The sequence below is a fragment of the Amblyomma mixtum genome, chromosome 1, assembly GCF_055824585.1.
Source record: "Amblyomma mixtum isolate Tamu chromosome 1, ASM5582458v1, whole genome shotgun sequence".
Lineage (NCBI taxonomy): Eukaryota > Metazoa > Arthropoda > Arachnida > Ixodida > Ixodidae > Amblyomma > Amblyomma mixtum.
The window spans coordinates 18,413,082-18,423,280 of NC_143012.1; the positions used below are offsets into that span (position 1 = coordinate 18,413,082).

At 49.3% G+C, this 10,199-nt stretch overlaps 1 protein-coding gene across 1 annotated transcript; it reads right to left on the reverse strand.

Moving 5' to 3' along the window:
* Positions 1-6,185: 6,185 nt before the first annotated feature.
* On the reverse strand, positions 6,186-9,251 carry LOC149365633 (uncharacterized). Its single transcript, XM_089544787.1, has 3 exons — positions 8,929-9,251; positions 8,526-8,850; positions 6,186-7,039 (listed from the first exon to the last, which is right to left on the reverse strand). The coding sequence occupies exons 1-3, from the start codon at positions 8,980-8,982 to the stop codon at positions 6,900-6,902; spliced, it is 519 nt and encodes a 172-aa protein (XP_089400913.1). The 5' UTR covers positions 8,983-9,251; the 3' UTR covers positions 6,186-6,899.
* Between the last annotated feature and the right edge of the window lie 948 nt (positions 9,252-10,199).

A 10,199-nucleotide genomic window follows, 5' to 3' on the forward strand; every position in this document is an offset into this window, starting at 1 on the left:
CCGTGGCCATTTCATTTTACATGTGAAGCTGTAATAATAAAAAGAGACATGGGCTGTCGCATTGTCGAATAGATGCCTTATACTGAATATTATCTAAAGGAATGTGCACTAACCCGCAAACAAAGAAAACGAACTAAATAAATCAGAGCACAACCTGATAAACAAAGTCTGAAATAATTCGAAATACTGTCATATTCTGCATATTGACTCTTAGCCTTTTTGGGTAAAATTGGTTTGGTTTGGTTTATGGGGGTTTAACGTTCCAAAGCGACTCGGGCTATGAGAGACGCCGTAGTGAAGGGCTCCGGAAATTTCGACCACCTGGGGTTCTTCAACGTGTACTGACATCGCACAGTGCATGGACCTCTTGAATTTCGCCTCCATAGAAATTCGACCGCCGCGGCCGGGATCGAACCCGCGTCTTTCGAGTCAGCAGCCGAGCACCATAACTACTAGCCACCGCGGCGGGGTTAAAATTCAGATTGTCCAAGTACTTGCGCCCGGACCAGATTTCTGAAAAATTCGGCTTAACTGGATTTCTACCTGAAAGTATACCTTCAATAAAAATGTAATTTGCCACAGCAGAAAGTGAATGCACAACAAGAACTGGCACATGTGTAAGGATGTGTTTATTCAAGAAAGATGTTCTCAGTTCGTTATAGATTCCTTCAAACTGCTTTTAACGCCTGTTATCCATGGCTTGACTTATCTCCAGCGACCTTCACCACTGGATTGGCGAGTAACTAGGAGAAGCCAACTTTTCGACGGCCTTGGGGCTGCACTGCGCGCATGGGCAGAGGAGAGGGTGGCTGTGAACACAGAAAGAAGGTGCGCGGGCCTTTGACGAATAGAAGGCTCTGAAAGAGCAGAACCTAAAAAAAAAAAAAAAAAAGGAAACAGCAGTTGGCAAATATAGGCCATGGTGCGCAGCGCTCTGGATTACTCCGCTGCCCCATGACAACTGTAAACGGAATCAGCTTTTTCATGTTTGATTATATCAAACAAGACAGACGTAGCAAAATTCTTGAGCTTGTTTGGTTTGGTTTATTAGGATGTAACGTCCCAAAGCGACTCAGGCTATGAGGGACGCCGTAGTGAAGGGCTCCGGAAATTTCGGCCACCTGGGGTTCTTTAACGTGCACTGACATCGCACATACATGTAATTTCGTCTTCGGGTTAGCTTCTTGTTTAGGTAACGAGAAGAGATTAATAGCGCAATACTTTTTGTCACGAAGGAATTCTGAATGGCGGTCACTGCAGACTTGTATCCAACTGTAAACAGGAAACAACTCAAGAACGAAGCGGCAAATGCCCCTCAAAGGAGGACCTCTAGCCAATGGCGTCGATCAATTTTCGTGACGTCAGTGTTACTTCCCATGGACCTAGAGTGTGTAATCATAGGGGGTACCAGAAGAAAGGTATTAACCACGGCTTAATCAGTTTAACCGCGAAGTCATTAAAATCGGTTGACGCCCTGACACTCCTATGAGGAACATCTGCCGCATCGTTTTTGTGCTGTATCCGACTGTAGTATGGAAAGAAAAGGCTGAACGGGCGCAGGTATGGACGGCACGAAACACGCAAGCAGCGGTGGCACGGTGGCTGCTGCTGCGCGGGAGACGTGCGTTAACGCGACGAACGCTTTGCTGCGTTCCATGATGCGGAACGGCCCCGCGAGTGCCGTTGCGCGGGGCCGCTTTGTTCGTGGCCGCTGCGAAAATTCGTCATCACAGAAACACACGAGAGTTCATCGGCTTTTGGAGCGAAAGCTCTACTCTTCCCGTGCAAAGCTGGAGGTCATGTGGCTATGAAATTTGACCTTCAAACCAAGAGGAGCGGATGCTTGGCTCTGACGTCATTGCACGTGACTCACCATGCCTCGCCACAGCTGCGCGCGTTGAGCCGACGGCGCTCGCTCAGCTCGCAACTATCGAGTCACGTGACTCGCTGCGCCTCGCCACGGCTACATATGCGGGGCCGATGGCACTCTCGCAACTGCCGGAAATCGCCTGACGCGCCGTATATAAAAGCGTCTGGCGTGTGCTTACCTGCACAGAAAGCCATGGATGAGCAACGTGCTGGACCTTCCCAGCAAACCAAAAACCTCTCAGAGACGTCTAGCTAGACGTCTCTGAGAGGTCTTTGGTTTGCTGGGTTGTGCATCGGCGATGCATCGTCGCCGTCCAAGCCAGACCACTAATATGCAATAAAGTTTAACCCTATAGCTAAAACATGCTTAACAGAGCTTTCGCTAATCTTACTACGTTCAGCCGGGTTGAACCACTACTATTTTTTTTAGGTTGAATTGTATGGAAAACCAACCAAGGGGTCTCCCATTGTTTATCTTATCCGGAGATTCGTCTTGAACGAGTACGTACGAGCCTACTGTATCTACGTAAACGGTACCGTATAGTAATCATTTCAGTTTGCTGTTTTTCAAGACGTACGATTTGCGACTTCCGAGTTTATTTTTTCCCGAAGCCAGCATGGCTAGTTAGTCTTTACGAACTAAATAACCTTGAAGACTTAAAAAACAAAAACACGGAAGACTACGCCATACGGCTCTCAACAATACTAAGTTAGTTGAACATGTCTTCTTTAAAAACTTGGAGCGAAACGGCGCAGTTGGTAAATAGTGCAGAAAACTTGCCTCGTTTGTTTAAGTTTATTTTGAATGAAACGAGTGTTGCACAGGCGTTCTCAAGGCAAAAATATGGGAGGACAGAGCAGAGCGCGAAATTTCAATCATTATCACGCCTGAAAATACCACGCATGTGTTCGACACACATCCTCTCACTTATCAGATAATGAAAATGATTTGATGGACAAGGAGAAGAGGAACCTTGAAAAGGAGAAAGAAGGAATGCGATTTTTTTACGTGTGGAATGTTTTCGAGCCACCTTCGTGGGAACTTGCGACCCAATGGACAGACAACAGCACCCAACGGCCCAATGGACAGACAACAGCACGGCCAAATAAATGCGGGCCAGCATTGGGCCATGGCTGGCCACTGCCATATAGGCCAATGCTTGGAAATAGGCAAACCCAGCCACTGAAAAATGAGTGGTCTGTGCTCATTGCAACTGGTCTTCAGTATTGCATATTTGACGCATCAGCATCTAGGTAGTAAAAGTGCAGCTGTTATAAAATATGCGCGTAATGAATGTCTGTGTAGTATGTTAAACACATAATAGTTATCTTCGTTTCTGTGTATGTTTAAACCTGTCCTTTTCATTTCCTCTGCTTACTACCCTTCTCCTGAGGACCACAAAGTTCGGCACCGCCACACTTTTCCTGATGCCTGTTGCGCCACCGCTGATGCCTGTGAGGAGGCGTGGTTGTCGTCAACCGACGATGTCGCTGATTTTGTTCCGCGCTCTTAGCTTCTAGAAGTGGTACTGAATAAACTTGTTGAATAGTTGACCGCAGACGCGCAGGCAGGCAAACAAGGCACAACAGCGGGACATAGGCATCAACCACAATGCAAATGTGCGGAAGCGTTGAGCATAGCCGCAGTTCGAAGCGCAATTTGTTAAAATCGATTTTGTTACGAACGGTAAAACATTTTTTTCCAAGTGTACGTAAATATAAAACCTTCGTGACACACGCATGGCACACAGGCGTAATCGTGGGATTGATTGGATTGGAAAACGTTTATTGTCAGCACTGAGCCCTAGTGGGCATTATACTAGGTGGCTTCGAGCCCATGGCTCTTGGCGACCTTGTGAGCCCACTCAGTGGCCCGGACTTGCGTCAACGGGTCCGAGCTGGCCAGTATAGCCTCCCACCGCTCTTGAGAAGGGACTGGTAGTAGGTCTGCCGGTGGCGGCGCCTTTTTGCAGCTCCATAAAATGTGGTCATATCCGGCTATCTCGCCTATCTCGGTTTTGTGATTGTTGCAAAGGAGGATTTTCGACCACCTTCGGCTGTTTTGTGTTAGCGTGAATGAGTTTCCTCAGCTCCGCCATTTCCTTCTTTAAGGTGTCTAGCTCTCTGTCCCTCTTAGCGAGCTGCTCTACCAGTTCCTTCTCCCGAGCGGTTTCCCAAGAAGAGGCCTTATCTGGCCAGCTCACCTTTTTGCCCGCGTCTCTGTCCTTGCTTGAGCCTCTTCCTCTGCTCGAGCTGCTCTCTCTGTCAGGACCCGAGCTGGCGCCTCCGGTCCCCGGTAATGGTGGGAAGGAGCTCGATCTGCTTCTCCCCCGGTGACCTTGGCGGGTGCCGCTGTGGTCCCTGGTCTTCGGTCTTGGTTGGTGTCCGGAGTCAAGTTGTCCCAGGTCGTTCTTGGCTTTATAAGGTGCTTTCTTTGCCAGCCGATACTTGCAATTCCGGCTGCCGGTGTTATGTGGCCCCCCGCATACGATGCATTCGGGCTTGCATGTCGGCAGTTCTCCCTCCGGTGGGTCTGGATGGTCTTCGCCGCATCTGCGGCAACGCTTTACCCATGGCTTATAGCACACATCCGTCCTGTGTCCCGTCTTCCTGCAGCTGTAGCAGGTCTCTACCCGCTCTCGGTACGGGTAGACGATGAACACTGATCCCCAGTAGAAGACTTGTCTGGGAAGCTTTTTCTCTCCAAAGGTGATGAGAATAGATCTCGACTTGCCAATTCTTCTGGCGTTGAGTACTTCGATGCCCGGGTTGCGTTTGATGAATCCTTGACGGACTTCTTCCGGTGTTCCGATATCATAGGCGTTGTATACCACGCCCTTAATTGCGTCGTCGGGAGCCGCGACGTAGGGTGCCATGGCGAGGGTCTTCTCCCCGATAACTATCGTCTTTATCCTCGCGCAGGTGCTCGCGCGTTGACGATTCGGTGTGCTGATCGTGTACGTGTTGTTCACGGAGTTGATTCTTGAAGTGTCTTCTGCCTCATTTATTTCTGCCTCATGTATTTGTGGAATATTCGCGACAAAGGGGGAAAATTGGACTAATAGGGCTTGTCTAATAAAAGGCAATGCCAACGAGGCTGGTACATTTTATTCCTCGTTTATAATCACAGGTTTCTAAGTAAAATCATTGTGCATATTGAGCAAGCGTTACTGGCTTCAACTGAAATAGGAGTATTAAGATTGCGGAAATTCTTTTCTGTGCATGTGTGCTGAGCGTGCTGGTGTTGCTTGATCTCTTCTGATTTGTGTTGGTTCTATGTCGGGATTTCGGTGCCTCGTATGCCTTGTGTTAGACATGGTCGCCGTAGTAGCGGGTGAAACAACTTGTTTCGTTCGTCAAAACGATGTCACCGGACCAAGCAACTATTCCTTTGTGAATACAGCTATAGTTTTGGGACTAATTTCTTTTTAGAGCGTCAGCTTTTATTGGCTCGTTCCTCAGTTCCACGCCGCCGTCATCGGCGTCAACAGCCCTACCTGCCTCGGTTGGCAGTTGTCGAAGTCCAGAAATACCGAGAAGAAAGTGGGTGGGAGGCAACAGGTGGAAAGAAGGGTAGAGAACGGAGGGAAGAGGGAGACAGGCAACGGGTGGCCTAGTGGCTTGAGCATCCGCTTTGGCTGTGGGAGCAACCCACCAACGGAGAAGTAAAGGTACAAGCGTCCCGTGGCCGGGCACCCGGCCTTCTTAGAGATGTACGCTTGGAAGAGACTCCACAAACTCTACTGCGCCTTTTATTGCGAAAGCAATACTACTTGCACTTTCACGCCTTTGCCGTGCCGCGGCGGTGACCACCATTGACCTTCATTTGACCTCGATTGCATTAGATTGGATTAGATTAGATTGGATTGGATTCGACTGGACTGAACTAGACTAGGCTCCACAAGTCTAACCACAAGCACCATCACCAGCTACACTACCAGCTGTACCATGGCGTAGGTACGGATATTGCTTTCGCAATTACAGCAAGCCACAGCGAATTTTTTTGGAGGCAAACCCAGTTCTGACACCTCAACCTGCAAAGGTGGTTTTAGTGCAGTAGCGTTATTAGCCGCACTTAACGGATTTCGGGCATACATAACGTGAGTGTGTATACGTCCCGGAAGCCTCTTGCACTTTGCGCGCCCACGGGGTAGTGAAGGAGCAGCACAGCTGCGGCACAGAGGAGCCAATCAGAGGCGCGCGGCGTACGCGACGTCACAGACGGCGCAGCCAATAAGAGAGTGCTCGCCCCACAGGCGACGTCACAGGCTGCTCCGCCGCAGCTTCCACGCTGCGGAAGAATCATCTCAGGAAGAATCATCTCAGGAAGAATCATCTCATCGCACTTGTCATTCGCAGCTAAGCATCTTTGAACACGCTTTGCTGTGGCTCTACTTCAGGGGTAACACGTTTTGCCGTCGCTCTGCTTCTCTGGTGTGCATGGAGGCTAATCCGGGGCCGCCCAGGTTGTCTGTCTAAGGGTATCGTCGTGTGTGGCAACGGGAACAACAATGGGCAAGATGTCAGCAGCTATCAACGCAGGCCGATGTCGTGGCTAAGAGGCAGAATTGGAAGCACACAGACAGTATGTGCAGAGAATATGCCAGCAAGAAACCGATGCGAGATTGGATGGGACGGCTGCTTACCGAAAGCGAAAATCGGCAGAACGCCTGGCTGAAAGTGGGTTTTCGTACTCTTTGACACTCTGCCATCAACGTGACTTGGAAACTGTGATGACAATGTTTAATCACTGTGACATAATAAACAAGGATAACCACTTAAAAACACGAGCATCGACATCATTCGTCGAATGCTGGTCCAGGGCCTGTCAGCACAGCGTCTCACCAGTTCGCGCAGGGCATGAAGGGTCTGCGCTGGCCGGGACTCCCTCACGTGCACATCTAAACAAATGGGAATCGACGTCACTCGCCGGGCACTGGTCCGGAGCTAGCCGGCACAACACATCACCAGTTCGCGCAGCTAAGCGGCTGTCGTGTTTCCATGAGACCGATGACGACGAATGGACGGTGTCAATATGACTTCGACAGCGTGGAAACTCTGCGGGGCAAAACATGGATATCATTGCCCTTCATCGACCTCGCTGAGCTTTCTTCCCAGGTACTGTAGTCTGCTTCTACTTGGTTCATAAGTGGAGCCAAGTTCAGAAACCCTGCACAAGTGAAGAATGCAAATGTTTAGACAACTGTTTTCTTTTTTGTAGACCTGATCACTTTAGCACAACAGCGTTATGAAGGAACCACGAACAGCTTGGGCGACAACTGTTTCACCCATTTATTTCCATGTAAGGACGAAAGCTCAGAAACTAATCATATTCTGCTCAGAAAATTCTTTCATGACCTTGATTGACCCAGATGAGTCATTGATGTTTTGACTAACAGGACGGTCTGATTTTGTTGTTCTCGGAGAAAATGTCTAAGGCTGCCGATAGGACTCTTGTTAAGCAGAAAATCGGGCATCGTAGTCATCAGCGTTATGGGCGAAAAATGACTGCAAAAGCAACGTAGGTGGGCCCCTAGGTCACATGATCTTGTGACACTATCACAACCTGCTCTCCGGGTTATGAGTGAACTGCCCACCGTGGCAGGTGATAGTTAAATTAATTAAGGAGTGGTCGACAGAACTTACTCAGGAAGGGAAAACTGGGTCTCACAAGCCTCCCTAGTAGTAGTGCTCACCTGCCATCACAGGGCAGAGGCCTATCTCTTAACCGCTGCACCACTGCACCGGCAGCGATATGAGGACTCGGGGATATACGTATGTAAAGTTGAGAACGACCAGTTCCGCATCTATGTGCGGTGTCCGTGCGAGTCAAAAGATCCTCAGGTGGTCGAAATTATTCCGCCACCCTCCACTACAGCACTTCTTTCTTTCTTCTTTCACTCCCACTTTCGGCGCAGTTGAGGTGTGCACCGCGAAGTGAGAAAGTTACTGCGCCATTCGCAATTTTAAAAACCACTAATAAATTTCAATGTTTCCACCGTGAAAGTTGGGACGCCTTATGGGCTGGTTTCCGTGCCCTCGGGGTCCCCCATTATGTGGGACTGCGTCCTAATAATGGGGCTCCACTCCCTCTGGAGGATGTGGTCTGATGTGATGAACTGTGTGAGCAATCCCAAATCAGCCCGGCGACATTTCGGTAATAAAGCTGAGTGGGTGTTTTGCGCGCTTGACACTATGAAAGATGAGCTGTGGCGCGGCCTACAGGCAGCCATCTAATTTAAGACGTGCCAAACCAGAACGATCCACCTTCACCGTGCTGCAGTCTACTCCGCGCCGTTAGCGTATCTTGACTGAACGGTTTACCTTTAGTCTTCCTTTATAGTTTTTTTTCATTACATTTCCACCTTTAGATATCGCATTTTCTTCGGCATTTTAAAGTGTGTGTGTGGGTGTGTGCTTATTGTCTGAACTCGGTATAATGTCGAAAATTTTCATTCATTTCAGTACTCGACCTTTCGTTCCCTCTATTTACCTCGTTTCCGTTTTCAAGGCCAGCTCTACCTCGCTGTTTAGGGGATCCAACCACAACTCCCATTCTACGATACCTAGCTCCCTTTGACATACACAACCACTCGAACAGAGTTGATCTTTTTCTGATCACTGCCGCCGGCCCCCTCGTAGTCTGGAGCACTGACCTGTCTGGCTGCCAGTGGTGGACGTCATAGCTCTCACAGGACTTGTCAGCGGCTCAAACTCGGGTTGCAGGCCTCGCAGGCGACGGCTCGCTTTGTGGACGGGTGTGGCGTCCGCGCGTTGGGGAGAAGCGTCACGGCTGTCGTTGGGGTCAGCGTACATGGGATGGTACCCAGCACCTCCACCAAATTTCGCCGACAACCGCAGCAGGAAGCGGGAAGCACACCCGTTTTCTATGACGAGGCTCACCGAACCGCCGAGCTCATGCAAGACAAAGAAGACGCTCGGCCACGCGCTGGGAGACAAGGTGCGGCTACCAGGTGGCGCCTGCAGAGTGTCAGCAGTGTGGAATTAGTCTACAATGCTTTACAAGGTGAGGATAACAACGTGTGCTCAACCGCTTACCTGAGCGTCAAATCCACCTTCCTTGGCCGGTTCTTGTACAGCGAGGTTGAACATATCGACGTGATGGTCGTGCTGGGAGATGTCGGTGGCCAGCACAATAGATATGACCGCCTTCCGGAACTTCGTGTAAAGGGTCCGTGGCAGTGCAGAAGATATGTTTAATGATGGGTTTGCCAGTGTTTTTTTGAATGATACGGCGATGTGGTGATTTTCCAGGACCGAGCTGCGAAGAGGCTCTCAGTCAGTTTCAATGCGCTCGAAGGCAGGGCACAACCAACCACAGGGACAACCACTCTTACGCTATAGCATGTACAGTCTTTGTCAAAAGTAACCAGGCTGCGCGGTTTGCTTCTCAGTAGTATAGTAAAGCTATTATGCCAGCCTTCAAGCTCTAAAGCTCTGCACGGTAAGGAGAACCCCTACCCTGACCTTCAAAGAAGTTTTTTACCTTTAGAGAAGACGTGAAGGGTCCAATATACGAATGAGAAGCAAACCATGCAGCCTGGTTACTTTTGACAAAGACTACGTGGAAATGCCAGCACAAGCCTTTCGCCACTGTCAATACTGCTCCGCTCTCATCAACAACGACATTATACTCCAAATATGGCTGATGGGATTACTGGCTCACAACAGAGGAATGATTATGCTCACACATACTGAAGCAAATAACTGGAAAATGCCCCATCGACACACCACAGTTTTAATCCTCCACGCGTGAAGTCTTGAGGTATTGTGAGGGTTTCCGTAGGGCTCACAGTTGCTTAGTATGTGCAAGGATGTAATTAACAAGAACAGAAAAGGGTCACCATTGCATATTCTCAGCGCGTGAAAGACGACTCTACATAAACGAATCTCAACGCCACAAGGGCGCGCCAATGGAAGAGCCTCGCGTGCAACGATAGGAATGTCACTTTCACTTTGCGGGCACACTATGACTAACTACAAAGAACACACCTTGGCAATATGCTGTGAAACGAGCAGAACATCTTTTTCTGAACAGCTAGTTCAGTTTTTCTTCTTGTTCTAAATTAGGGATAAAATTAGTCGAGCTAAAGATTTCGAAAATGGTTATAAAGCATCATTTTACACTAAGGTAATGTAGCCAAGTGACAAGTTGGGTCAAGGACGTACGATCTGCATACGCACATGTCTTTATGGGTGAGCGCAAGCTCGTGGTCCTGCGCAGACAGGAACCTGTTCGGCCGCCCGGGGTGGTCCGTGTCGTGTGTAACGACGACGATCATAACCACCGCTTCGCCCGTGGAAGTGAA

Excerpts from the sequence above, each read along its gene's own strand:
- LOC149365633 (XM_089544787.1), bottom strand. The coding sequence starts at position 8,982 with ATGTTCAACCTCGCTGTACAAGAACCGGCCAAGGAAGGTGGATTTGAC. Across the intron at positions 8,851-8,928 it reads AAGGTGGATTTGACGCTCAG|GCGCCACCTGGTAGCCGCAC; the intron begins GTAAGCGGTTGA and ends GACACTCTGCAG. Across the intron at positions 7,040-8,525 it reads CACCACTGGCAGCCAGACAG|GGTTTCTGAACTTGGCTCCA; the intron begins GTCAGTGCTCCA and ends TCACTTGTGCAG.